The sequence below is a fragment of the Toxoplasma gondii genome, chromosome IX, assembly GCF_000006565.2.
Source record: "Toxoplasma gondii ME49 chromosome IX, whole genome shotgun sequence".
NCBI lineage: Eukaryota > Apicomplexa > Conoidasida > Eucoccidiorida > Sarcocystidae > Toxoplasma > Toxoplasma gondii.
Genome location: NC_031477.1, coordinates 5,542,582 through 5,569,552, shown reverse-complemented (window position 1 = coordinate 5,569,552; position 26,971 = coordinate 5,542,582). Strand labels below are relative to the sequence as shown.

The window sequence follows — 26,971 nt, the reverse complement described above, 5'->3', positions numbered from 1 at the left end:
TCATATAAATGTACACCTACATACGTAAATATATATACAGTACCAGTTAGCTCGCGGCGACACCATAGAAGAGTGGAGTCGTCTGAAGAAAAAGAAACAAATGGATAATCACTGCGTATGTACGTCGATTCTGACGATGCCACTTATCACTGAAGAGGTATGTAAGCAGATGTACATCTTTGAATCTCTACTCTTTCAGCTGAAACATATACTGACACACAATAACAGCAATATACGCTCTGCTCATATGTACAACCAAATCCAGATATCATCACATTTGCACTTATAACCACGTTTTTTCAGCCTCCATATCTGTCTAGAGCTATAACGGCCTTTCTTATGTGTCATACCATCTATACGTCTATATATCCGTCTCTATGTCTTTGCACGTACCTCCATATATCTGTATGCTCCTTTATCTGTATCCGTCTTTATCTGCTTTTATCGAGCTATGTTCATATCGGTCCGCTTCTATCTGTTGCTCCCTGCCTATCTTCTGCCGATCACCAGCTCTCTATCTTCCACATATCTCCCCAATCATACCTACCTATTTATTGATCAATCTATCTCTCTTTACCTCTCTATACAGCTACCTTTTGGCATCTAGACACTGATCTCCCTATCTATGCTTGTCTCTACTTTCTCGATTTGTAGGTGTAGCTGTGGGCGTTTTAACGTGAGTACATAGGCTCACCCGTCCTGCTGTGACGGTTTTCTGTAGCGTTTCCTGCAGCAAACATGCAGTTTTAAGAAGTTTCTTTCTTTCGCGTAATTGCCTTTTCTCATAGACTGGAGAGGCCGCAACACTTGTGTCGCTCCTGTCTCTCCACGCTCTCGGCAAGCCATCTTCTAATACTCGCTTCTTCCTGTCTCTTCTTTCCCCCACAAGAATTTGTACTGCCTGCCGTTTTACTGGCGCCCCACTGAGCTCGTTCCTTCCTTGCATGCGCTCCGTTGAAAGAGAAAATGAATCGGAAGTTCACCTTTCTTTCTCCTCTCTTTCCTTCCGTGCACTCTCCTCCACACAGGCTAGTTCCCTTTTCCGACTCGGAGACACATCCGCTGTTTTGTTTCGTTACAAGGGGGAAAAACGGAAAAACTTAGAGAAATTACAACCGGCCCCATTAACTGGCGAAGAGGATAGTCTAAAAGGCATAATAAAATGAAGACACTGGGAAACTGCGCGCCGTCCGCGAAGAGACACACACTCGGAGAACTCTGCCAAGGTGCGGGCGGTGTCTCCTGCCGGTTGAGCTGTCTCCCCATTTTTCGCGAAAAGACATCATAAGAAATTCTCTTGTCTTCCCTGTGTCACACGAAACATCCCAAGAAAAAATACCCTGGAAAAATAGAAAACAAGGGAAGGTGACACCGACAGAGACAGCTGCGTGCTTGTTCCACGAGACACCGGAATTCTCCGCTTCTCTCGTCCTCACCGAATCAATTGCTAGCTTTGCTGTTCTCCCCCAATTCCTTCTCTTTCACTTTTCTCGCTCCTGCTTGTTCGTCGCTCTCCCTCCCTTTCCAACTTCCTTTATCTATCTCCTTCTGCGCCCTCAGAATCGCCTCCGTGTTCTGGAAACTGTCCACTTGCCTTTTCTTCTTTTTCAAACAGCTTCTGGGAGATGGAAGCTTCGTTAGCTCTCTAGAGCGAGAGATCCTGCAATTCTCTCCAGTTTTATTCTTCAGAACACATGCAGAAAAGGAATCCTCGCCCTCTGGCGCCAACATGCTTCTTCTCCCGCTTCTTCTGCTTCTGTCCGTGGGAGAAGATCTACACGCTGCTGGCGTCTTGTTGAAAAAATCAATTCCTCTCGAGCGTCTCGCTTCTCTGCCTCGCCCTCATGTTTCTACAAAGGTAACTCCGCTCTCCTCTTCTTCTCTACCTTTTGCGTCTCCACGTCTTTCTTCTTCCTCTTTCTCTTTCTCGGATCATTTTTCTCGTCGCCTGCCCTCCAAAACTCGCCGTCCGCTCGCGGCGGCTCTTCCCCTCGTTCGACTGTTTCTGCCGCGCGCGGCGCTGCATCTTCCGGTCTCCTCTGTGCTTTTCCAGATTCGCAGACGCTTCTTTTCTCCACGCGCCTCCTTCGTCGAGAGCACCCAGCCAGCTCTCTCCTTTTCCGCCGAGGAAGGAGACAGCGAACCTCCCCGCCGGCGCTTCTGCGCGCAGACCAGCAGCGCCCTCTCTGCATTCTCTGGAGGAGATGAACAGCGGAAGCAGCGAAGCGCAGACGATACAGCGGCGTGGAGTCGAGAGCGAAGAAGCAGCGAGACGGCGGAGACGGGGCAGAGCGCCGCGGGAGAGGAAGACGGGAGAGAGTGGAAGGACGGAGTTCAGGTCTCTTTGCCTGGGAGGAAAGCCAAGGATGTCGTTCAGGAGAGGAAACCGAATTGCGAACCGTCGAAGAAATGTGAAGCAGAAGAGGCTCACTTGTTTGCCCGAGACACTCAACACGGAAGCGCGCGAGGCGTCCGCAGCGCGATTCCTCACTGGCTCTTCAGGTGGATAGACACCACCGCGTGGAATGGGCAGAAAAACGCGGGGGATGTTTTCTCCGAGAGCGGCACCACGCTGCGACGGCTAACTGCCTTGCTGCCTCTGGAAATTCCTGCAAAGTTGAAACGCAGTGCCCTCGCGCTGGGAGCCTGGATCGCCCCCTCCGTTGGGGTGGACTTTCACCCGGCGAGTGGCGGCGTCTCGCTCGCGGCGGAGTTTCTCCCCTCCTTTCTTGCAGTGACTTCTTCGCTGTCTTTCTCGCCTCTGTTTCCCCCTCCCTTGCTGTCTCTGTCTCTCTCGCCGGACGGCGTTTTGCGTCTCTCTGGAGGCGTCGACTTGCGAAGGTGCATCTTGCTTCTCCTGACTCGGCTGGCCTCACTTGGCGCGCTTCAGAAAACATCATTCTCTGCAGTTCCGCAGTTTTTAGCTGCGCTCAGATCCCCTGCCCTCGCGTCCACTGCTGTGAGCGGAGGCGAAACAGATGCGAACAAAACACTCGCTTCGCGCGTCTTCTTCGGCGTTGCCGAGCGTCGCCTCTGCCGCCTTTCTCGCCTTCTCTGCCTCCAGGTTGAGGGGTGTATAGACACCCTGAGGTGGAGATACACCGAGCGAGCGTGGCGGTGTGTCTTCTTCTTCGGCGAGATGCCGTCCGCTGTTTTGCGCGACCGAAGGAAGGAACCGCTCTGCACTTCCTGGAGTTCACTGTCGCCTTTCTCCGCGTTCGCACCTGCTTGCCAAGAACTGAACTCGGTCTTCGCCGACAAAGACGCGACACTCGCCTGGTGGAACGCGCTCTGGGGCCAGCCTCTCGCTGAAGGGCTCTCCCCCACGGCCAGGCTTCGCGGCGTATGTACACCCGAACACTTCGATTCCCACCCACATAGTGGAGAGTACCTCTTCCAAATCGGCCAAGCTTTTCTGGTGCCCCCCCTCCGAGAAGGAGCGAGAAAAAAAGGGGAAGAAAAGAAACGAAACCGGGGGAACGCAGAGAGAGACGAGACGGGAGAGAGGCCAGCCACGGGCGCGAGGGAAGAGGACGAGCGAGAAGCAGTGCCGTGTGACACATCGGGAGAAGCGGGAGAGAGAGAAGCCTCGCCGTCTCGCCGCGCAGTCAGTTCGTTTCATTTCGGCGGAGAGAAAAACAAACGAAACGCGACTGAGGACGCCGGAAGTGCGAGATGCTCGATCAGAGAGAGACGGCGCAAGACAGCTCTCTGTGTCTCCGTCGAGGGCGACCTTTTGTGGTCTTCTGGGAGCGCGGCACTGGCATTCGACGTCAACAAGTGGAGGGCGGCGAATCGCGGAAAAGGAGCGTTTTTCCAAGACGCAGAAGACCACAGAACGCGGGAGAAACGAGACAGCGAGGGAGAAAGGAGACAGGACAGTGAAGAGACGATGCGCGTGAGAGTGGAGAGAGGCAGAAGAAACTGCCATTCGAGACAGGAGCCGTCATGGGGCGTCTTTATAGATCTAGGAACTCTCCACATTCGCGTCAAGAGACTGCTGCTCAGACTGGAAACTTGCTAAAAACCAAATAGCGGTAAAGACGAAGCGATGGACACAAACACAACGTACACAGATGGAGGCGGCTCAGAGCTTTCTGGGAGCGTCAGAAAACTGTGCAGAAGCCACTATCGCTTTTGCGAGGCCTCCTCAGGCTTTAGTCATGCCCACCTCGTCTCTGAGGTGCCGGCAACGTCCTTGCCTTTGTTTCGCTGGAACGCGATAAGGATGCAACGCATGCGAGAGACGTGAACACTGGTATCTCTATATACAGGTGAAGGTGAATCTACATTCATAAAGACACATATATATATATATATCAATATATGTATATGTATATATATCAGTATATGTATGTGTATGAGCAGGCATATTTTTACGTATGAATGATGAGTTTTTTCGTTCTCCACGCAGGTCCACCGTTGTGTTTCGTGTATTTTCGTCATGAAAGTCGTCGCTGTGTCTGTCTCGGCATTGCTCGCTCTGTTCGTCTTTCTCGGTTGTTCTCGCTGTGGCTGCTTCTGTCTGCGAACACCCTGCGTCTCTCGTATTTTGTGTCTTCTCCCGTCTTCCCATTTATCTCTCTGCCTTTCTCGCTTCTTCCTTCGTTATCTCTGAGGTCTTTTTCGTCCTTCTCGCCCTGTCTCTCGCGGGCCGCTGCGGTTGCGCTGCGGCTTTGTTTCCAAAGAAACTCGACTTTCTGTGAAGTCGAATGTTGAAGAAAAGTGACGCGAAGCAGGTGCGCGTCGCGTCCACACCCAAGGAGGCAACGCGCGGCTTTTTTTTTCGGAAAAACCTGCGACAAGCGCCTGTTGCCTCGGATTGAAACTGCATGCGCTGCGTGGCTTCCCGAGAGCCGTCGGCGCTTCGCTGCTTTTCCGGGGAGACCCTCTGTCTCTGGCCGCACTGGAGACAGACGTTCTTCGCCGAAAAAGGAGGCCGTCGCTCTCTTCGCGTTGGCTCCCCTTCTCGGGGCTGCCTCGTCTAGTGGGGCACCACTGCACATGAGCCGCTGAGTCAGGAGAAAGAAGAGAGCGACATAATTCTTCGCCTTCTCTACACTGCCCGTGGCTCAACAAAGATCCAGTCCAACAGTTGCCGACAACGAATGCGGCACAGAAAAGACTTTCAACACGGAAAAGAAATGCGCTCTTCGCCTCTATACATAAGAACACAAATATACAAAAAATATACACACATACACATACATATATACTTACATACATGTATACATACACACATACATGTACCACGGATGGGGAGAGCTTCATATCTATATTCATATATATATATATATATATATACATATATATATATATATATATACATATATATATATATATATACATATATATATATATATACATATATATATATATACATATATATATATATATAGAGTGTGCATACAAACATGTACATACATACTTGGTTCATTCCCTCTGAAAACCAGCGCGTAGACACCCGTACGCTTGTATTTAGACCTTCGTACACGCATTCATACTAGTATATAAATGTATATATATATATATATATTTATATGCATATATATATATATATATATGCATGCGTATATATATATATATATATATATATTTACGTATGCATATGTGTATACATGTACGTCAGCAATTGCAACAGGAGAGAGGATGATGAAACAGGACACTGGCCCTAAAAAACGCTTCAGTAAAAGCGAACACTTGGTCGTCTTCTTCACAGTTTATCCGTTTCGTCTGTGCTTTGCTTCCGCCGTCGTCGCGTTCTCCCAAGAAAAAAAGACTCTCCTTCACCTTGTAGGCTTCGCCGCAGAGGAGACGCATGCATGCCTCCCTTCGAAAGTCACAAGGGAGCAGAAACGCACAGCGGCAGAGAGAGACAAAGCGACGTCTTCACAGTGCAGGAAGTTCGAGAAACGAAATCAGAAAACAATAAATGAAAAACGTTACATCTTCGCAGTCAAACATCAAACATGCATGCCACAGATAGATCCAGAGCGCAGACGTTTGATAGTGTGTCCATCGGTACATATATACATATATATACATATATATACATATATACATGCATATATGTACATAAAATACATAGATATACATAATCTACATATATACATATACATATGTATATATATATATATATGAAACTATAAGAATGGATATGCATATGTGTGAATATTTAAGAATATATGTAAATATATATGAATACTTCTATACATATATATTTATATATTTATATATATGTTGTGTACTTGTAAATGAACAGATGTGTGAATGCGGTTTCGTTTGTGTTTAATGAGTAGTCTGTAGTTTCACTGTTTCAACGGCTTTTTTTCTGCACGGACAGCGAGTGACGAAGCGACCATTCCACCGAAGGTGAAGGCGCTCAGAGACCTGAAGACACACGCAGAAACATGTCCACTTCTTTTCAGAAGATTCGCCGCAGAAGGAAGACGTTTTGTCTCGTTGCCTGGCGAAGAAATCTCTCGAACTTCACAGACAAGACGCACACCGACCGCGGAGGCAAATACGCATGCGTGTCTCCCTCGGACCGCTTCAGAGGTGAATCAAACGAGAGAACTATGTACGAAAAAAATGAGCAAAAATACAAGAAGAATGCAGATAAGGAGAGCTAAACGCGCAGATGGAGACACATAAACATAGGCTCAACCAGATACCAACACAGAGGGAAAGCAACGACACGGAGAAATAAAAAACAGATGCAGATAGAGAGAACCATGCGCGCATGTGAATGGCTGGGATACATGCGGGTCGACAAAAAGGTACGAAGAGCGTGTACCGCAGACATGCACGTTTTCGGAGGCACACAAACATACACTTACACTGAGATTTGCAGAGATACACAGCCAGAGAGATCCCCCCAAAATCTCCAAAGACACTGTCCGAATAGACGCGAGCTTACGCTGGAGAGCAAGAAGCTGAGGCTGGTGTTGCCACTCTTCGAAAAGCCACTGGCGCGCGAGGGCGTAGAGCGGCGCAGAGTGTCCAGATCGCCGCAGTTCCTCAAGTCTGAAAAAATTAACAAAAGGCGAAACATTCCCTTACGCATCTTCTCTACACACAAACAGATAAAAGAATTCATACCTCGCTCTTACACATTTATTGCACCACCCATACATGTATATATATATATATATATAAACATACACACTTATATGTATATCTAAATACATACATTCCTTAGATACCACAGATACTTCCATTTGACAATGTACAACCCGATTAACTCATTTACGAGTACACATACGCATATACACATATACATATATGTATATATATATATATATATATCTTTACATACGCATATGCACACTTGTATACGTATATGCAGGTATATATGTATATTTGTATAAATGCATATGTGCATATGTGCGTAAATGCGTACATGTGTACATATGCATAGGTCTACGCATGCATATTCGGATATGCGAAACCACGCGTAAATAAACATGAGTCGTTTTGTTCAAGTCTAGTCTCACGTCGGCCTCTGCCCCCCAGGTCAGACGCATGGCACCTTCTAGAGGCGACTGCATGCACCTATTTGGAACTCACGCCGGGAGCTCAGAGAGAGGCCGGTAGAGATGAAGTCTTCCCTTTCGCATGTAGAGAAGGTGCGTCGCCCACTCATCGAGGCCGTCGAAAATATGCGTGGAGTAGAGCACAGTCGCACCACGGCGCGACGACTCATGCAGCAGAAGGCTGGAGACAGGTCCACACAGGCAAGACAGGAAGGGAAGAGGGATAAAACGCAGATAGAGAAGAAGAGAAGAAGGAGGAGAAGCAGGAGAAGAAGGAGAAGAAGAAAGAGAAGAAGGAAGGGACGAAAGAGAAGAGGCAGGAGAAGAAAGAGAAGTACAAGGAGGAGAAGAAGGAGAAGGAGGAGAAGAAGGAGGAGAAGAAGGAGAAGAGGTAGGAGAAGAAGGAGAAGAGGGAGAAGAGAGGAGGAATACGGAAGGGACTCTCAGAGGAGAGCGACGTGAGGAGAGAGTGAGGTCAAAGAGAAAACACGACACTCAGTAGGGAGACAGTCGAGGCAGTGGAGAGCAGCTGGAGAGAGAGAGAAAAGAGGATCCAGAGAAGAGAGGTCGCGTTTCTTCCCTTTTTCTCACCGGAGAAGGCCCTCTCGGGAGACGAGGTCGAGGTCGCTCGTAGCCTCGTCGAGAATGTACACTTTCCTCGGTTCACAGAGAGCTGCGAGCAACTGGCATCTGCGTCTCTCGCCGTCACTTATCCGCGCGATTCGCCAGCGCATGTCGACTCCCAGCAGAGTCACCAGCCGTCGGACGCGACTCACGACGCACTCCTCCTCGCCCAGTCTCTCACGTTCACCCTCTCCTGCAGTCGCAGACGCCGACGCAGACGCCGACGCAGGCGAAGACGCAGACGACGAAGAACAGCAGGGGAGCGGCGAGAACAAGCCTTCGTCGTAGAAGAGACGACTCCAGAAGCCGCGAGGGCGACGACACTCTGCCTGGTCTGGCGCGAGAGAAGCGTCGCGCTTCTTCTCCATCTTCTCCTGAATATGGGCCTCGACGACGGGACCGACGAGGTCGTACAGCGGTACATCCAGAGCGAAGTCTGCGAAAAAAAACAAAATAAAGTCGGGAGGCTGCGCAGACACTCGGGCAGGCCAGGCCAAGGAGATGCACAGACACGACCTCTTTTTCTCCTCTTTTTTCTGTGCCTTCTTCTCTGCATTTTTCTCTGTCTTTTTCTCCGCTTTTTTCTCCGCCAGCGCCAGAGGTCCAGACACCCGTGAACGTCTGCCTGTACGACTGCATCGTTTACCAGTGTGGAGACACACAGGCGCGCATGCAGATTTTCGCGTGTATATGGGGAGGCATACTTGAGGTGTGGTGGGCAGAGACGCACCGAGCCGTCGAGGTGGATGACCTGAAATAGTTACGCAGAGACGCTGGCGAGATGGAGCGCCCTGTCGGCGTCCAGACGCCACTCACCTCCTTTCCACCATTCGCTCAGACAGACGACGTCGCGGCCGAGGGATACGTCGTGGAACGCAGGGCGACCGAGCACGAAAGCCATTCCTTCTGGGATGAGCTGACAAGACGAAGACGGAAACAATTTGAAAAGGAAGAGACAGAAAACGTGAGGAGCGTCGAAAACGACGGCGCAGAGACAGTCTCTCCAAATCCCAAAAAGCTACTGGCTCCGCTCGGATCTCTTCACGTACGCAACATAGAGAAGGAAAGTCGACCGAAGCCATCAAGAGACAAGCGCCTTTCTTTTGCGACCAAGAATCGAAGCGGAAACTGCGTCAAAAGATAGGAGAAAACAAGACATGTTCCGCTTTCCAAGAACTTCCCTGACCTCTCGCTCTCCGACACCACACACCGGGACAACCAGACTCCTCCTCTTCGCTGGTCGTTCCTTCCATCCTGCCCTCTCCTTCCCTTGTCCTCTGTTACTTCTTCTTCGCTTCTCCTTCCTTCCTTCCTTGACTCTTCAGGTCTTTCCTCTCCCTTCTTTATCTTCTACTCCCCGTGGTGTGTGCGCTTCTCTTCTCGCTTCTCTTTTCTCCTCCTGTGTCTCGCTTTGTCTCGTCCTCGCTCCTTTGCTGCGCCTCCCCCTCCCGGCCTGTTCTTCTCTGGATATCTTGCCTACCATTTTGCCCCCCAGGATGTTGAGGAGAGTGCTCTTCCCTGCTCCGTTGCTTCCAATGACGACGACTCTCGCACCCTTGGGGATTTCCAGCGATACGTCGAACAGCTGATACTCTCTCTGTCCTCCCGCTTCTTCCCTTTCTCTCCCTTCTTCTCCATGTCCTCCCGCTCCTCGGTTTTCCTCGCCTCTGCCCTGTCGAGCGCCTCTCTCTCCTGCGGACGTCGTTCCTTCGGCGTCGACGGAAGAAGCAGCGAGAGCCATGGAGTCGAGAAACTCGGTGCTCAGACAGACCCCGCTCGGCGGCAGCAACTGGCAGCTGTCTGTACACTCCGTGCTGAGAGGCCGCTGCCGCGACGGGACCTGGTATGAGTAGCGCAGGTGTCTGCATCGAACGACAGGCGCTTCCTCACGGCTTTCGGAGGAAGCAGGAAAGAGCGAGGGAGAAGCAGACTGGGGAGGGCAGGCCGAGGAGGCGGCCGAGGAGGGAGGAGGACCGCCCAGCTCTTCAGAGACTCCATTGCATGCGTTGGAGCTCTCGGGCAGAGAGGGAGACGGCGACATTGCTAAAACAGGGGGGACATACAGAGGCAGATGCACAGGAGAGGGAACAGAGGCCGAGAAGCGAAAGACTCGGAGAGGGTCAGGGCAGAGGCAGAGGAAAGGACTACAAAAGACGCACAAAGGAGCGCATGCTGAAGAAGGACAGATCGGGGCTTGTAGAAAAGAAAAGGGAAGGAGTTAGAGAAAGAAACTCGCAACAGAGAGACAAGGGAGAGAGCGTAGGCAACAGCGATTCACACCGAGACACACAGTAGACACAGGAAAAAGAAAGGCGAAGCAGGCACATGAGACGTTCTCTTTGAACGAAATCTGGAATAGCGGAAGAAAGAGACGAAATTCTCGGAGAGAAACGTTCCTTCTGCGTGGAGAAGCGAGAAAAAGAGGAACGGGAGACTGAAGACAGGCGCGCGAGCGCGGGGGAAAAAGGCTGCTGAAGGTGCCGCGTTTTCGTTCGACAGCACGCGAGAGAAAGGCTGAGTTGAATGCCCAACGAAACAAGCTCAGGATCGGTGTCCCAAGGCTTTCACACGAGAAAAACTGGTCTGTTTTGAAAGCGTTTCGCCACTGCAGCGCCGCCAGTGTACGTACACCTGGGCCCTGACATGCACGGCGGCCTCGGCTCCGGCCGGCAGAAGCGCAGCAAAGAGGAAAAGTGGCAAAGTTCGTCAGCATACGAGGCGAAGGGAATGCGCCTTTCTCGCGTTTCTCTCTCGAAACGTCGCGACCGCGCAGCCGTCGAACTCGCAGACATATTCCACGGCGCACAGAACGCAACGGAAAAGCAGCGACAAGGGGAAGACTGCCGCCGGCTGGACCTCGCCTTCTCGGGCAGAAACGCTTGTTTAAAGCGAAAGCAGCACAGCTCAGCGTCGAGGCTTGTCAAAAGATCGAAGAGTAGTCTCCCCGCGCCTCCCGTTTGAGTCGCGGCGGCTCGGACAGCAGGAGGGAAGAGTTCACTCCTCGTCGCTTTCTGAAGAAAGAGAGAGGCGAGTCCACGGACGAAGCAACGACGACACAGGCGCTTCCGGAGAGTGAGTGAGAAAAAGCGTTTTGAAATAGTTTTGTTGCCCCTGACAGACGAACCCACCTGTGCACACCTGGACGGCGACTCAGTCGACGCATGCGCTTGCATGCAGTCGAGGACGGAACCGTGACTCTAAAGAAAGCGCAGGAACGGAACGCCGAGTTTCGGAAGGAAGAGGAACACCCGTCTTCTTGCGTCAGCCTGCGCAACCGCCTTTCGTCCTCACTTTTGTGCTTGTTGGAACGCCTTCTGAACCTTCGAATGTCTGCAGGGACAGCGCTCTTCCCGAGTGTACAGACACTCGCTGCGCTTGCTGGCGGCCGTCCTGGTTTCGGAGTTTGAGGAGCTCTCGAAGGTTTCGCCTTTCGAGAGCGAGTTTCTCGTCAGTTTTCTTCTAGGCAGACTTCTCCAATAGCCAAGGACGAGGGGAGAGAAAAGCTGAGAAGAGGCGCCGGAGACAGGAGACAAGCCGCGTTCTTTCTCTCGTCTCCAAACTCTCTCTTGTGTCTTGTCAACTGCTCTGCAAACGATCTGTAAAAAGAGCATTTTTCCGTCGTCAATTGAACCTGCCATGCGCTTCTGATTGCATCCTTCCTCAGGTTCTCTCCGTCTTGAAACTGTTCTTCGTGGAAGCGAATTTTCCTCCACTCCTCCCTTGGTCGTTTCACTCCCCAGAATTCGCGCGCCCAGACACACTCTCAACGCTTTCCTTCTCGCTGTCTCTTCTCTCGCTCTCGGCCTGCGTTTTCCTTTCTTCTCTTTCTTCACTTCTATTCAGCTCCAGTCCACGCGTCTTTTCTTCTTTTTCTTCTTCCTAAGGCGCCCCCTGCCGTCTGCTTCTCGTCGCGGCATCTCGGTTAATCTCTGTCGCCTCGCGTTTGTGTCTGTGTGCCTCCCTCCTCTTCTTCTTTCTCTTCATCTCTCTGTTGTTTCTCGTCTCGCTCTGTTCCTTCCCTTCTCTTCCGGAGTCTTGTTTTCCTCTTAGTCTTCCTCGCTGCTTCTCTATTTCTCCCTCCTGTCTCCCATCTATCTCTCTACGTTTCCTCCTCTTCTCTTTCTCTCCTCCTCGTCTCTCTTCTTCTCTCTGAGCCCCCTTACGCGAAATGACGACTGCCGAGAACGAGGAGACCTCCGAGGAGCTGGCCGCTGCGGTGGTGCATGCCGCAGAAGATGAAGGAGGGTGCTCTAGAGAAACTCTCGCGGTGAGTGCCGTCAGAGGAAATGGTTGCTGGGAAAGGCAAGTTTCCAGAGAAAAACGCGCGTAAACCACCGACTCTCGTCCAGGCGCGCGTTCGCAAAGACCGCGAAAGAAATCCTTCGCGTCCTCTCGTCTCCCACACTGTTGTCTTCTCTGTCTTCTTGAAACAAGGGAGAAACACAAAGAGGCGACGAGACAACGAAGAGTGAGGCTGGAGAGAGAGGATATGGATGCTTGCTGGCCATGATTTTATCCTTAAAATGTTCAACGGCTTTTATAGGATTCAAACGTCCTCCACATTCGCCACTCTGTTTCAAGTACTCGTTTTTCTGCGAGTCCCCAAGGCCCTGCATGTCTCCTTGCCTCCCCCTCTCTCCAGGCAGACTCGGTTTCTCGTAATCGACTCGCGCCTTTCTCGCGCGTCGCGCCTGTCCTTCGATTCTCACTTCTTGCTTTTTCCTCATCTTCCTCGAATTTTGCCTTGCGCATGCAGGAAGTCGAGGAACTGGGTCCGCAGCTTCAGACCGAGTTGAACCGAGCGCGAGACTTCCTGCAAAGGACTCTGCGGCGCATGGCTGTCTATGGTGAGTCCGGCGCATGCAGTTCGCCTTTGCCAAACACACAAAAGAAGTCCCTTCACCTCTGCTTGCCTGCTTCGTCGTCGGATTTCGCGGTCTGTGCTGATTCTCTGGCATCTGCACTCATCTGTTGTCTTCCTCGCTTCTCCTATTCACCCACTTCTCTCTGCGGCCTCGGCGGCCTCTGTCTGCCGCCTCTCTCGTCTTCTTGCCCTTCTCCGTATCCACGCGCCGAGGCTGGGGTGGACGTACACCGAGCAGTCCGCCGCGCCTCCCTCTGGCGCGTCTCAGCCGCGCGCCCTGTGTGTCGTCTCTGTTTCCATTGCTCCGGAGGTTCCCCTCTCTCTGTGCTCGCGTCTCCTCTTGCGTCGGCGACTCTCGGCTCCTCCGGTGCGGTCTTCCACTGCGTCTTCACTGGTCGCGCTTCGCCAGCCTGCGCCTGCGTTTTCGGGTGTACGTACACATCACTGCAGCGACGCGCGCCTTGCCGGCCCTCAGCGCGGACGCGTCCACGCGACAGCAAGAAGAGCGACGGGGAGAACGAAAGCGGCTGCGAGAACGTGAGGCGGCGGCCATCGCGTCGGCTGTCCATACAGCGGAGGAGCTGTGGCGAGCGGAACGGGAGATTTTCGCGCCTTTCCTCGAAAAACAGACAGAGGCAGGAGAGGCCGATGACGAAGAGCCTGACGCCGGCGTCGTCGCGCGAGTCCAACGAAGGTTGAAGAGAGCTCGCGGCAGAAAGACACAGGCTCCGGAAACAGAAACTGAACGCCGCTTCCTGCTGAACAGACCGTTGCCCGCAGCGAAGCTCGAAAACGACCCTTGCTTCAACATGATCCAGGTACTTCTCAGAGAGAACTTCACATACGTCAGGGCAGAGTCGTCCGCGCTGTGTCTCCTGCTCCCGTCACCTTTCGACTCAGCTGTACCCCCAGAGAGTCATTCCTTTTTCGCGGTATGTACACTGCGCATGCTCACATGGGCATCTGTAAGTCTGCGCAGAAGTTTGTGGGTGTGCAGTCCACGTAGAGTTGTTCACAGATCTGCCGACAGAGGATCACAATCGTGAGATGGACGTATACGCGTATTTGAAAATTTGCATGTACTGCGGCCCACTCTGGTGTGACGCACCTGTTTGTGAGGAGAGAAGACGTCCGTTTCGCTTGGTGTCTTTCTGAGGCTCTTTCTTGATTTTCTTCCGTTTTTTTCCTGACTTGTTTCTTCATTTTCCCTTGACCGGCCCGCGTGCATGCAGCGCATCTGCGGGGACCGGCCTGCTGACTGCTCTGCGGTTGACGACGTCGAGCTGCGAGAGAGCGACGGCGAGGAGAGCGAAGAGGACGCAAGGGCAGATGCAGAGCGAAAGCGGTTTCTCAAGGTCCCCCTCGTTTTTTTCAGGTGCCCGATAACTCAGGAGAAATTCACCGAGCCTGTCTCGACTCGGTGAGTCTGCAAGCGAAACGCAGCACTGGTCGATCGGCGAGCGTCGCCTTTCTTGACTTCTTGAGTGTCGCTGCCGTTGCAGAAGAAGCAAAGAGGTGAACTGCACTGCTTGTCTCCGCGTTCCTCTGCGTCGTCTCTGCTCTCAGGTTCGCGCCCGACGGCCAAGCCTGCGTCCACGTCTTCGAGAAGGAGGCGATCCTCGCTGCGCTGTACGTACACCCCAGGCGCTTCGCGTCATCTCCGCTTTCGTGTTCTTTGCAGCTTTCTCCCGTGTGGGACTCGAGCAACGCAGAAACCGCACTGCACTTTGTTCTTCGTTTCTCGGATGTGATGAGATCGCTGCTTTCCGAAAGGGCAATAACGGTGTCTGCAGCAGAGATCGCTTCGAGAGCGTTCGGTGTCTCGACAGCTCGGGTCTTTCGTCTTCACAGTTTGAGGTTCGATTCGTTTCTCAGCAGTTTTCTTTGAGATTTCGCGGATTTCCGTATCGGCTTTCTCCTTCCTCAGGCGACGCTCCAACGCACCAGGCTCGGTGGCCTGCCCATTCGCAGGTGCGCGTTTCTCCTTTCCTGCCCTTCTTCAGTTTTCCTTTCTTCTCGGTCCGTTGCCTCGCTCGTTCTTCGATGGCTTCTCTCCGTGGCTTCCTCTCTCTTTCGTCGCTCTTCGCCTTTTTGTGCCTCTTTGCTTCGTACTGCCCCTGCGTGAGCCTTCCTCGCTTCCTCTCGTCTTTCGCGCCTCTTTTGTAGCTTCCACCGCGTTCTGCGTTCGCCGTCTCTCTTGCTTTCTTCGTCGCTACTCGCGTCCTCTCTGGGACAGCCGCCAACGACGTCCACTGCCGCATGCAGCCTGAACAGCCGCTCTGCAGGACAGAACCTGCGTTCTCTCCCTAGATCTATCTGTCCCTGCAAATCTCCGTATAAACACACATATGCGCATCAATCAGTGGACATCAATGTCACTCAACATACGTATGTACACACATGCATGCATAAACATAGACATATCTATCTATCTATATATATATATATATATATATGTATATCAAAAGACAAGGTGTCAAGGGGGGTGGAAAGTATGTACGTACGTTTTTAGAGACAGGAGCGTGTAAAAGAGTTCTCTAAGGTCCCTCCTGCGAGAACGAGCCGTGCTGAATCTGAGAAGCGAAGAGGTTTTTTATGTCAGGCTGTCGGGCGACGATTCGCGCAGCGAGCCTCCAGGAGGACGTCGAGACGAAGCTGCGCATGCAGTAAGAAAAAACTTGAGACAAAAATACGCGCTCACAGACCCTTCTGTGACTTTTTCCAGAAACGACCCATGCTTTCAACAGCAGCGTTTAGCTGACGCTCGACACAGATATACACAACCATGCAAACACTCCCAAGTATACATATATACATATATATATATATATATATATATATATGATCCTTTTTGCATGTGGCCGGAGCGCACATATACCGGCCTATATATATATATATATATATATATATATATATGAACGTATATGCCCGGTTAGAGGGAACACGGATATGCACCATGCACTTGTATGTGAGTCGGAGTTTTATCTCGTTTTCCGTGTATCTTTCTTTTTCCCCTCAGGCACGATGCTGTGAAGGAGGCACAGGAGGCGCTGGACCGAGAGCCTTCGGCCGTGGCGCTCTTGGACGCTCCTGCGGAGGAAAGCTGATTCGGCCTATATTGGGAGAAGGAAATCTCGGCAGCCACTGAAGAACTGAGAAATAGACAACGAGGGGGAAGATAGACCCACTTCAGGGAGAAAGAAGGAAGGACCGAATTTGGAGACAACGAGAGATCAAGAGAGAGAACTAAGGCAGGGCTTCTTTTTGCAGTCGCATAGCGAAGTTCCCTTTTTCCTCGTTGAAACGAACATCTAAATTTGGAGAGATAACTTGTGAGAATGGAGATGTCTGGCTGTTTTTGACAGCACAGAGAGCCGCGCGTCACGAGATTTTCCTGCTGGAGGGAAAAGCGCGGGGGGACTGTGGAGGCACAGAGTTTCTCCTTGTCGGTTGCTCTCCGTTGTCGCGTCTCAAGACGGTACAACGTGCGTGAACGACGCAAAACATATGTTTCCTTGTCATCTTTTAAATCCGAGACGCATCCACATGTTGTTGCAGAAGCCTCACTGCAGCCCCGAAATCTGGACAATACATATCTGGCTACATCTAAATAAATGAGTTTACGTCGACACCAGTATGCCCTCAGAGCGATCTGCGTAAACGCGAAATACACCTCCACATATCGTAACCGGCTTTCTCCTGGGGTCAAATCCCCAAAAATATATGCACACCAGTACAGGTATACATATATATATGTATATGTTTATGTATATGTATGTATATGTTTATGTATGTATATGTATATTTATATATATGTATGTATATGTATGTATATGTATGTATATGTATGCATATGTATATGTTTATGTATGCCGATGCGAACGTGGTCGCGGGTTTGAGAGGGGAGCAGTGAAGCAAGTCTTTGTCGGGAGTGCAAATGGGCAGATATGGCTTTCGACGTTTGTGGAAGAAGTCGCAGCGAGAGCTTCTCTCGTCTGAAGGCGTACAGGCATGCGCGTTGTTCAGAAGAAACGGCCAAGAGCTGTGCGCCTGCACGACCCCGAGGTGACCGCGAGAACAAGAGGGAGAAGGAGAAGGTTTTTCTCAAGTTGCAGAACCTTTTGCGACTCGCGAAGAAGCCGAGAGAACGGAAGTGTGAGACACCTGCAAATGCTGTCTTGCTAAACATATTCGTTTAGGGACATCAGATCCGGAATTCCCCTCTCTCCCTCTTTTCCTTTTCTGTTTTCTCTCGTCTTCGATCTGCCCTCTTTCTCTCCTCTACGATCCCCGACCTGATACCGTCACTCTCCTGTTTTCCTTCTCTCTTTTCGCTTTCCTCTCCTTTCCCTATCCTCTCGCTGTCCCTCTCTTGCTCGCGCTTTGCTCTTTTTCGCGCTCTGTTTCCTTCCTCGATATCACGCCTCGAATTCATCGACGAGAGTCTTGGCCAGATCGGCCTCACTGACGACCTTCATGCCCTGCGTTTTCTTCTTCTCTCCCGCCTTCCTCGTTCCCCTCTTCCCACTTGGCCCGGGTGTCTGTGTGCCTGTCGGCGTCTTCTTGCCCGGCGCGGCCTCCGCATTCTTCGCTATTTTCTTCTCCGAAACGTCTTTCTCCGCTTCTGCCGCCTCAGTCTGTCGTCGCCGTTTCATAGCGTTTGCCGCAGACGACTCCTTCTTTCCCGGAGGTCCAGCTGACTCTTCCTCTCCATTGTCTTCTTCCTCGTCTCCTTCTTCTCCTTCGTCTCCACCCTCGCCGTCTTCTTCGTCTTCTCGGTTTTCTCTGTCTCTCTTCTTCCCTTTGTTCTCGTCGCCGCTCTCTTCCTCGGGAGCATTTGGGTCGACAGGCGGGGGGACGTAGTAAGGAAGGCGACCGCGCTGGAGGTCGTACAAGACTGAAAAGAAGGAGAGAACGAAGCTCTTTTTCTCGCATCTTTCGTTTGTGCTTAAGCGTCATGCTTAATTGGTTTACGGATGAGGAAACGGAATTCCGACTCTGCGTCGCAGAACAGTCGGCCTTCATGTGAAGCTCGGAAATACCGGTAACGTTGAGAGACATGCCCTCTTCTTGACTTGTAGAGTTTTTCCTTGACATGACCTCTCTTTTTTTCTCTCCTCACTATGTTCATATGGTTCTCTCTCTGTTCCTTCCTTTTCTGTCTTACCTTTCGCCTCCTCTCTTTCCATCTCCTTTCTCGTTTTCACCCTTCTCTTTCTTCTCCGTCCTCTTCCTTGTTTTCTTTCTTCCCTCTCTTGCCTTCTGCTTCTCATTCCCTTTCTTGCCGGTTACCTATTCTCGCCGCAGTGGAGATGTCCGGTTCGCCGCCTTTGAGAAGTTTCCCTTTTTTCTTGGCCAGCACAGCTAGAAAAGATTCAGAGTCTGTCCACTTGCATGCGTCGGGCAGACTGTATCGAGCGCGAATGCTCTCCCTGAAAAGAGAAAGACACAGTGGCAACTCCATGCCCTCTCATCCGTCTCGCTGCTCAGAAAAACATCTCTGTCTCTGTCCTTCTACTGCTGCATGCATCGGAATGCCTGCTTGAATATCCCCAGCTCTACCTGCATCAGTAGGGACGTATCTCTGTGCACCGCGACCGCTCGACCCACACATCTCTCTTCCTCTTCCTCGATCTACACAAGAAGCCTCTGACTAGAGCAGTCGCCATCTATCTCTATAAATCTGGCTGTCTTCTACGATTCGAGGTCTGTGCTCGAGCTCTGTTGGTACGTCTGTCCAAGTGTATCCACGCGGTCCTGTCGCACACAATTCCCCTCCCCGTCCTTCTCTCTACGAACACCGCTATGGATCTCTCTCTCTTTCTGCATCCCAGCCTTTCTCTACATATCGCTAGCTCTGGCCTGTCTCTCTCTGTGCCTTGATCACTTCTCTTCCGGTCTGGACCTGTGAATCTGCTTATCGCTCTCCGCTTCCTGGTATCTGTCGACATGTGCCTCGTTTCTCTCCCTGTCTACAGACGTCTTTCAACTCTCAAGCACATCTGCTAATCAACCGCTGTCCACCACGCTATGGAGGTCTGTGAGTTTGTCTCTCTCTTCTCGCGCAGCACTCTCTGTCACACACATCTGCGCGTTCTCTCTCGCCATTTCTGCGAACTGTTTTTCGTTCCTTCCTCGCAGCTTCACTCACTCCTGGACGCGCTGGAGAACTTCGTCGATATGCTCCTCTGGACATGCAATTCTTTCTGGCCTCACCACTCCGCGAATGACCTGAAAAGACGCGAGCGATCGCAGGCGCTTCACCCTTGTCTCTTGACACGAGCACTTGCCTAGTGGAGAGACGAGCGAAACGCTCGAGGCGAAGACGCCGAATCAACAGCGAGAAGGCAAGGAAAAATCCAAGTCCCAAACGACGCCCTCAGACGAAGGCGAAGCCCAAGCGCCTCCGCGATGCATGCATGCAGCTCTGGACGTATCACATGTACGATAAACGCGCAATATATATATATATATAGGCATATACATAAATACGTGATCTATATATATATATATATATATATATAAGTACATTTTATTAGAGCATCTGCATACCAGACGCACTATAGAAGCACTGGGATACAGACTTCTACGCATACGTCCAGTACACAGAAATATGTTTTTCTAGACTACGCAGCATCAGCAGAGCTCTCTGCTGCTTGTCCATCGCATGTGGAGCAATAGACGAACGCTCGGTCAGCGAGACGCGTAGAGGGGGACGAAGAAGGAAACGAAAAAGATGCAGAGAAGAGAGATGAAAGGATGATCAACAGAACGGGCACAGCGACAAAGAGAAGAAGGCGGCCAAGGAGGGAGAGAAGAGAAACAGGAAGAAGGAGGCGACGCGCGAGACGGAAAGAAGAAAGAAAAGAAATAGGCCTACTCGAAGGGAATCAGAAATCGAAGCACTTGCAGGAACAATCCCCGGGCAATCGATGAGGTAAAGACGCTTCGTCAGGGCGACGTACTGCCATACGCGAGTCTGCAGAAAAGAGAAAGACTCCCCCGATTCCAAAGGACTCTGAGCTCTCTCGCTAAATCAACGACTTCTCTGTGTTTCTCCCGACGCACATATTCCCCTTTACATGCACACATACACCTTCCTACACGAGCAGACATACGCGCAGAATCACATCCATACATGTATACATATTTATATTTATATATTTATATATATATATATTTATATATATATGCAGACATATACGTATATAGACATACATATAGGACGCGGAGAGATGTTTCACGGCAGAGAACTGGTTTTCGCGCTGATAGAGAAAACTGCGCAGAGCCGGAGATGGGAGAGAGAGCAAAGAACGCAAGCCTTTTCGTGCGGTGTCGAGTGAACTGCTCTCGAGAAGGAATCTTGTTCACACAACTCGCCGCGAACTCACCTCTCCCGGAATTGGCGCAGCGCGACACACCTGCTTGCTGCGAAGCGCATTGATAATCGAACTTTTTCCGACATTCGGATAGCCGATAAAGCCGACAGAGACATGTTTTCTGTCACTCATCAGCTGTACGTACTGCCTGCAGAGAGGTCACAAGACAGCATTCACCTCCTCAGAGTGAGGACAGAGAAAAGCTTCCAGATGGTCTCCCTCCGGAAAAGGAGAGAAGTCGACGGACGCTCGAGGAACGTCCTGTCTCTCTGCTTCGCAGCCGCGGGAGAAACGGTTCGAGGGAGACACGCAGACTCGGTGGCAGGCTAGATGCCTGCGCATGCGGCTTTTCAGGCTTCACGAATTCACTTGCAGAGGGTTTCCCCCTTCCTCTGGAGTCCTTCAACTCTTCGTCACCATCCGAAGTTCCAGCTGCGCCAAAAAGAGACGGAGTTTCCTCTCCTGAGTTGTCGCCTCTCGAGCGTCGACAAACATTCGCTCTTTCTTGGCACGAAGTCGGTCTCCGCGCCAAAGTGTCTCGCCTCACTTCTTGAGTATTGCCTCTCACTCAAAGATGTCTTCTTCCATTCAAATGTTCGCTTGCGTCTACGAATCTCCGCCACTGTGAAAACTGTTTTGAGGACCGTTCCGCTACGTTGAACGCTTTTTTTCACCGGCAGACGTCTGCCAAGCTGAGCACCTTCTGCTTGTGTGTCGCCTCACCGCAAGAGCTGGAAGAGCTGCAGACGGCCAGCGGCCTTTTCCTGCTTTTTCGCTTGAAACGGCAGAGTCGGTAGTTCCTTCGAGAAGCGGCGGACCCAGATCCGAGCGACCTGAGAGGGAATCAAGTCGATCTGCAGCGGCGAAACAGGAGAGACAGAGGGCAGATAACCTTCGCACTGCCGGCCGTCAAACCGAAGCGAAAACTGTGAAGCGGAGAGACGCGTTGAGGCAGGGAGAGACTCACAGCGCAACTGAGTTGGAAACGGCACAACCAAGACCAGCAGGAACCGGCTGGGGCAGAACGAAGAGACATGCAGGGAACAACGAAACGCTCACGCAGAGGGACATCCAGAGCGCGCGCAAGACATGCGTCTGAAGCCTCGAGAGACAAAGAGGAGATGCACAAGACAGGCGGCAAAAACAAGGTCCGAAACCAGTGACGAAACAACGCCACCCACTGTGCCGGCAGTCGAGATCAGAAAGAAGACGAGGTGATGGAAAGACAGAGAAACGACTGCGCTAAAGATCGCGGATGTGAGAGAGACTTTCAAGAGTCTGCTGCACCTTGTTGAGAACGAGAATCATGTGCTTCGACTGTTTGTGGCTTCGGAGATACTTCTCGACGCGGAAACATCTGAGAAACAGGAAAAGACGGACCAAGGGACAACCGTGGAAACAGCCGAGTCACCTCCCGCAAAAACAAAACTCACCAGACAATTCGAGATGCATGATGTCAACACACTCGCGCATGCAAGTGGAGCAGGCGTTGATCCAAATGCAAAGTCACAACCTCCCATGACGTCGAGATACGACGAGGTTGCACGCAGTGTCACGACCCCTTCATGCAGGACGTAGCTCCACATCCACATCTGCGCCCGGATATAAATAACATACGCATACATATACACATACACATACATATGTATACATGCATAGACATATATATATATATACATATATATATATATATATACATATATATATATATACATATATATATTTGACAGACTGGTTGTTTGGCTGCGTTTCCATTCGAAGAAAACAGTTTCGAGAGACTCACCGCGTCCCCAGGGGGTCGCGGGCATCGACGACCTGCACAATGACGTCTGAGGAATCAATGACTTTGTAAAGTTCCTGAAAAGGGAAAGTGCATCCGCCAGAATCAACAGAACCGTCGATGCTGGAGAGACAAAAGTGAGACACTGCCTCGGGCAAGAACCCGCCTTCGTTTCCGAATCATCTCCCTAGCAACACAAGCACACTCGCGTACAACAACCACAATAATATATATATATATATATACTTATATATATTTAGATGTGTATAGATTATATAGGATATATGTATGAAAAATATACCTGTAAAACCTATACTATAAATGCATAGATGCCTAGGCATGTTTTTCGTTTCCGAGTGTAAATAGAAGTAGTGATCCACCTTTCTCTGCATGTGCAGATGTATATTCCTCTGGCAAGTGACGTCAGTCCAGTCACTGGTTCGATCCATTCATACATAGAAGGGTATACAGGCATGCACACAAACGAAAAGATACTCAATGAACTGCCTCTTTTCATATAATCTACACACAACACCCTGAACTCTCTCCTCTCTACAAATATATATATATATATATGCGTATATACGCATATGAGTATATATATATATATATATATATATATATATATATATATATATATGCATTCTTATACCTATGTATATATCTGGAAGTACATTAATTTACATACACATATGCACAGGTGTAAAAGTATGAAGGTGAGTCGTTTTCTTCCGTCAACATGGGCAGATGAGGCGCAACTGAGGAGCTTTTGCAGCAGCGGCGGATTGCACGGGACCCCCCATCTGGAACGAAGTTGTCGAAGACAAATTGACGACTAGGAGCCAAGTTCACGGAGACGGCACGCAGGCGCCTGACCGTCGATGGAGAAGAAGCTTGCGAGAGAACGTACCCCCCAGATTCGACGAGAAGTTCCTTTCTTGAAAATCTTTTCTGAGGCGGCAGCTGTCTCGTCGCCAGAGTCTTGGCCGCGAGGGTCGTCACGAGAAAACGCAGTCTCGTCTCCCTCGTCTTCGCCGCCGGCGCCCCCACGACCTTCCTGGAAAGACGCTTGTCGACGTTCTGCCTGATAACCGAGAACGAGCCACAAGGAGAAAACGTCCCTTCGACACACCTTTCATTCTCTCTTCTCCCCTTCTTCTCTCTCTGTTCCTCGTTCTCTCTCTTCTCCCCTTCTTCTCTCTCTGTTCCTCGTTCTCTCTCTTCTCCCCTTCTTCTCTCTCCCCCTCGTTCTCTCTCTTCTCCCCTTCTTCTCTCTCTGCTCCTCGTTCTCTCTCTTCTCCCCTTCTTCTCTCTCCTCCTCGTTCTCTCTCTTCTCCCCTTCTTCTCTCTCTGCTCCTCGTTCTCTCTCTTCTCCCCTTCTTCTCTCTCCTCCTCGTTCTCTCTCTTCTCCCCTTCTTCTCTCTCTGCTCCTCGTTCTCTCTCTTCTCCCCTTCTTCTCTCTCCTCCTCGTTCTCTCTCTTCTCCCCTTCTTCTCTCTCTGCTCCTCGTTCTGTCTCCTCTTCGCTCTGCTGCTTCTGCTCTCCCGCTCGCTTCCTCCCTGGGTTCGCCTACCTGTCGAGCGAGTTCGCCGAGGTCGCTGGCTTGCAGCTGCGGCCGTTTCCGCGTCCGTTTGTCTCCGAAAGTATCGGAGAAAGACTGGAGAGAAAGAATGGCTGAGCCGCGCGTCTGCGGCACCGTGCTCGTCTCCTGGCCGCCCTCGTCGAAGTGCTCTGTGCGTCCAGGCGCGGACGGCGCCAGCAGCGACAGAGGCAGTTTCGAGCGCTTCAGAACGACGCTGAAGAAAGGAAACGAAAACGGAGGGGGAACAGAACCCACGGCGAAAGTGGAAGAAGGCGGGAGACAAAGAAAAAACCTTTTTCGCCTCTGAGTCGAACGAGGCGCCCGACGGCCGGGAAACCAGACGCTGCCATCCGTCATCTTTCACCTGCAAATTCGGTCGACCCACCAAATGTCTACGCTTGACTGCACAAATGGATGGAAACGCCTGTGGAGCCGAGCATGCGAACAGCGTCACCACCAAAAAAAACCCGAAAAACCACACACACACACGGACAGGAAAATGCGTAAATGAATTCATTCCAAGCTACGCCTGCGCAACAAGAACGCCGAATCCTCGTCGGCACCTATAGACGTATTTGCACATAGATATATAAATATATCTATATATATATATATATATATATAGTCACGGCTCTGCAGCAATCTTAATATACATGTATTTTCTTGGCATACACTAATGCCTTCGTTAATACATACATGCATATATATATATATATATATATGTATATGCGAGTATGCATATGTACGTATATACATGCGTTTATCCATATGCATAGACGTATACACATGTGTATCTGAAGCAGAGAAAGACAGACGCGGACGTTTGGGAGACACCTGGACCTGCTGGGTCTTGCATGCAGTGCGGCAGTGCGTGAGTCAGCGTCGCGATCCCTGCAAGTCTCTCCTGGGCGCGTCCCCGTCGCACCTGTAGGGATTATTGTCGGCCTGGCTGAGAGCCTCGCGGAAGAGAGAAAGCTTCGACTGGTCGATGACGCGAGTGTTGCCGAACCAGCGTCTGTCAGGCTGAATGCGCGCGGGGGCTGTCGGCTGCGGTTCCTTCCCCTGCTGCGGTTTACTTTTGTACAGATTCAGCAACTTGATGGTGCTCTTCGAGCGATAAAAGCCTGAGAAACAGACGCATGACGAAGGCGAAGACGCTGCCGGTGTCCACACAAGCCAGCGTTCAAGCTTTGTTCAGAAGAGCCTCTGTGCATCTTTCTCTCTCCCATGCTCGTCTCTTTCTTCCGGCTCCAAATCCCCTTCCGTCTCATCCCCCTTTCTTGCGTCTCCTCATTTCTTCTTCTTCTCCCCTCTTCTGTTCTCCTTCTTGCTCTTCAGGTTCCTTCTTCTTCTTCCTGGTGTCTTCTCGAGACAGTCGAAACACAACTGGAGCTCTCAGGGCGCTGACACTTGGCCCCAGCACTCTGTCTCGTGAGAGCTTCGTTGCCTCTTGAAAATCGCCTCGCTTCCTGTCTGCCGCAGCGCGCGTTCGCCTTTTTCCAGGTCGTCGATTCCGGTCGCGCAGACGAACCGTTCTGCTCTGCTTGCCGGACGGCCAAAGCCAGTGACGCGCATGACCGAGGGTCGCGCGGAAGACGCCGCGGGGAAGAAAGTCTTTCTTTTTTATACGTGAATGGTTTAATAATTGATTATTTGTAAGCATTATAATTTAGTGTTTTACGCTCCCCTACTGATCTATTTTTAAGTAATCGATCCCATTACTTCGATAAAAAAAATATTTTATTGTTCATTTTAGGTAGATTTTTTATTCCTTTTACTACATAGAGAGTTAAATTTAAAATCTACATTAATGATTTTAATTTATGGTTATTGTAATAATATATGTTCTAAAATTTCTTTTGAATTAGAATTAGAAGTAGCCCGACGACCTACCAACCTGCTCTACCCCGCTATAAATATTTCTTAATCTGAAATCCGCGTTCTTCCGGAGCCAGGATCAAACTCGTAATCCTTTCCTGAACCTTTAAAACATCTAAGGGAAAAATAAATCTATGGAGATAAACGGACTTGAACCGTAAAATTCTTTTTTGCAGAAAAATTAGGTTAGTTGTGAAATGCTTGTCGAATTTTTCGAGCTACCTGGTTCTCCCCGAAATGTATTGAGGCGCAGCTATTATAATATGTATTAAAAGGGGGCGAGCGACGACTGTCACTTCTTTTCTTGCCGGGAGATGCACACAGATGCCGAGCGGAGGGACATCGTCTCGAGAGACGTTCTTCTTTGCACTCACCTTTCTTCTTGTTGTCCGGCAACTTCCGGTCGGGATTTGTACTCGAAGAGCCTCTTTGGAAGGCAGGAAGGTGCGCGGCTTTGTGCCCGGCCTTCTTCAGTCCCTGAGACTTCTTCCCCATCTCGGCGGCGAAGGCGAAAAGACTTGACGGCGCAAGACAAAGACGAGTCTCACAGGCAAGGAAGAACGCCGCGCGAAAAGACGCGCAAAAGGAGAGACACAGGAAGACGAAAGACAGAGAAAGGAGAGGCACAGGAAGACGAAAGACAGAGAAAGGAGAGAGCAGTGAAGAACGGGAAGAGGAACTTCCAGAGGAGTCTCGGAAGCTGCAAGACTGGAGAGAGGAGTACACGAAGTGGAGTCCTTTCTCAGGACTCACCCGCAAACAGCGCCAAGAGGCAAGTGGACCTACGGAGAAACGGTTGGAGAAAAACAAAGTAAAGAGGAAACGGAAAGACGAGAGAGTTCTTTGTACAGCGCCTCTCCTCCTCCGTCGGTGTTGTCACCCCAGGACGAATCAGACAGTTTCCAAACGACTTACGCGGCGCAAAGACCACAGGAAATAATGCGAGCGAAAAGACGAGGAAGCAACAAGGTCGAGGACAATTTATTTAATTTTTTGCGATTTTTTTTTCGATTTTTTACTCAAAAGTCTTCGCGTCAAATCGCGAGACACTTCTCGCGGTGCCCTGTGGGGACTGTCTCTCCGTCGTCTACAGTTTCTGGTCGAGACGAAGAAAAGGTGGAAGCGAAAAGGACCGAAGGCAAAGAAACCTTCAGGGTATTTGTGTTCCGCAGAAGAAGACAGGTTTCGGAGACCCCCTTCTCTGTAGATTTGAAGGTCTCCTTGACGAGCTTTGACTCCTCTGTCGACTCTGTGCGTCGGCATGCAGTCCGCGCAAAGTCGCGCACAGCTGGATACCACGCGCGGAACCTGCACACTCTTTTCTATCGAT

General features: G+C 50.7%; 3 protein-coding genes across 3 annotated transcripts; 1 reads left to right on the top strand and 2 right to left on the bottom strand.

Annotated features, from left to right (window-relative positions):
• Positions 1 to 4,778: 4,778 nt before the first annotated feature.
• TGME49_305770 (ABC transporter, ATP-binding domain-containing protein) lies at positions 4,779 to 11,246 on the bottom strand. The gene is made up of 7 exons (XM_018782460.1): positions 9,640 to 11,246; positions 8,976 to 9,075; positions 8,127 to 8,595; positions 7,570 to 7,716; positions 6,920 to 7,026; positions 6,342 to 6,390; positions 4,779 to 5,830 (listed from the first exon to the last, which is right to left on the bottom strand). The coding sequence occupies exons 1-6, from the start codon at positions 10,198 to 10,200 to the stop codon at positions 6,383 to 6,385; spliced, it is 1,392 nt and encodes a 463-aa protein (XP_018636150.1). The 5' UTR covers positions 10,201 to 11,246; the 3' UTR covers positions 4,779 to 5,830; positions 6,342 to 6,382.
• A 222-nt stretch (positions 11,247 to 11,468) lies between these two features.
• TGME49_305760 (hypothetical protein) lies at positions 11,469 to 16,563 on the top strand. Its single transcript, XM_018782459.1, has 8 exons — positions 11,469 to 12,426; positions 12,916 to 13,006; positions 13,474 to 13,841; positions 14,256 to 14,443; positions 14,590 to 14,652; positions 14,951 to 14,994; positions 15,626 to 15,689; positions 16,043 to 16,563. The coding sequence occupies exons 1-8, from the start codon at positions 12,328 to 12,330 to the stop codon at positions 16,128 to 16,130; spliced, it is 1,005 nt and encodes a 334-aa protein (XP_018636149.1). The 5' UTR covers positions 11,469 to 12,327; the 3' UTR covers positions 16,131 to 16,563.
• Positions 16,564 to 16,962: 399 nt separating this feature from the next.
• TGME49_305750 (nucleolar gtp-binding protein 2, putative) lies at positions 16,963 to 26,833 on the bottom strand. The gene is made up of 12 exons (XM_002370306.2): positions 26,016 to 26,833; positions 24,689 to 24,887; positions 23,755 to 23,977; positions 23,093 to 23,266; positions 22,186 to 22,259; positions 21,690 to 21,759; positions 21,126 to 21,256; positions 20,415 to 20,550; positions 19,904 to 20,002; positions 19,175 to 19,254; positions 18,316 to 18,455; positions 16,963 to 17,920 (listed from the first exon to the last, which is right to left on the bottom strand). The coding sequence occupies exons 1-12, from the start codon at positions 26,134 to 26,136 to the stop codon at positions 17,442 to 17,444; spliced, it is 1,926 nt and encodes a 641-aa protein (XP_002370347.1). The 5' UTR covers positions 26,137 to 26,833; the 3' UTR covers positions 16,963 to 17,441.
• Positions 26,834 to 26,971: the final 138 nt, after the last annotated feature.

What these genes read in the sequence shown, in the direction of transcription:
- TGME49_305750 (XM_002370306.2), bottom strand. Translation starts at nt 26,136, where the DNA reads ATGGGGAAGAAGTCTCAGGGACTGAAGAAGGCCGGGCACAAAGCCGCG. An exon ending in GCCGACAATAATCCCTACAG is followed by an intron (nt 23,978 to 24,688) that starts GTGCGACGGGGA and finishes TCCTTTCTTCAG; the next exon opens with CGTCGTTCTGAAGCGCTCGA. An exon ending in TCGGCGAACTCGCTCGACAG is followed by an intron (nt 23,267 to 23,754) that starts GTAGGCGAACCC and finishes CTCGGTTATCAG; the next exon opens with GCAGAACGTCGACAAGCGTC.
- TGME49_305770 (XM_018782460.1), bottom strand. Translation starts at nt 10,200, where the DNA reads ATGTCGCCGTCTCCCTCTCTGCCCGAGAGCTCCAACGCATGCAATGGA. An exon ending in ACATCCTGGGGGGCAAAATG is followed by an intron (nt 9,076 to 9,639) that starts GTAGGCAAGATA and finishes TCGTCTTGTCAG; the next exon opens with CTCATCCCAGAAGGAATGGC. An exon ending in GAGCGAATGGTGGAAAGGAG is followed by an intron (nt 8,596 to 8,975) that starts GTGAGTGGCGTC and finishes TTTTTTTCGCAG; the next exon opens with ACTTCGCTCTGGATGTACCG.
- TGME49_305760 (XM_018782459.1), top strand. Translation starts at nt 12,328, where the DNA reads ATGACGACTGCCGAGAACGAGGAGACCTCCGAGGAGCTGGCCGCTGCG. An exon ending in CTTGCTTCAACATGATCCAG is followed by an intron (nt 13,842 to 14,255) that starts GTACTTCTCAGA and finishes GCGTGCATGCAG; the next exon opens with CGCATCTGCGGGGACCGGCC. An exon ending in GAGACGAAGCTGCGCATGCA is followed by an intron (nt 15,690 to 16,042) that starts GTAAGAAAAAAC and finishes TTTTCCCCTCAG; the next exon opens with GCACGATGCTGTGAAGGAGG.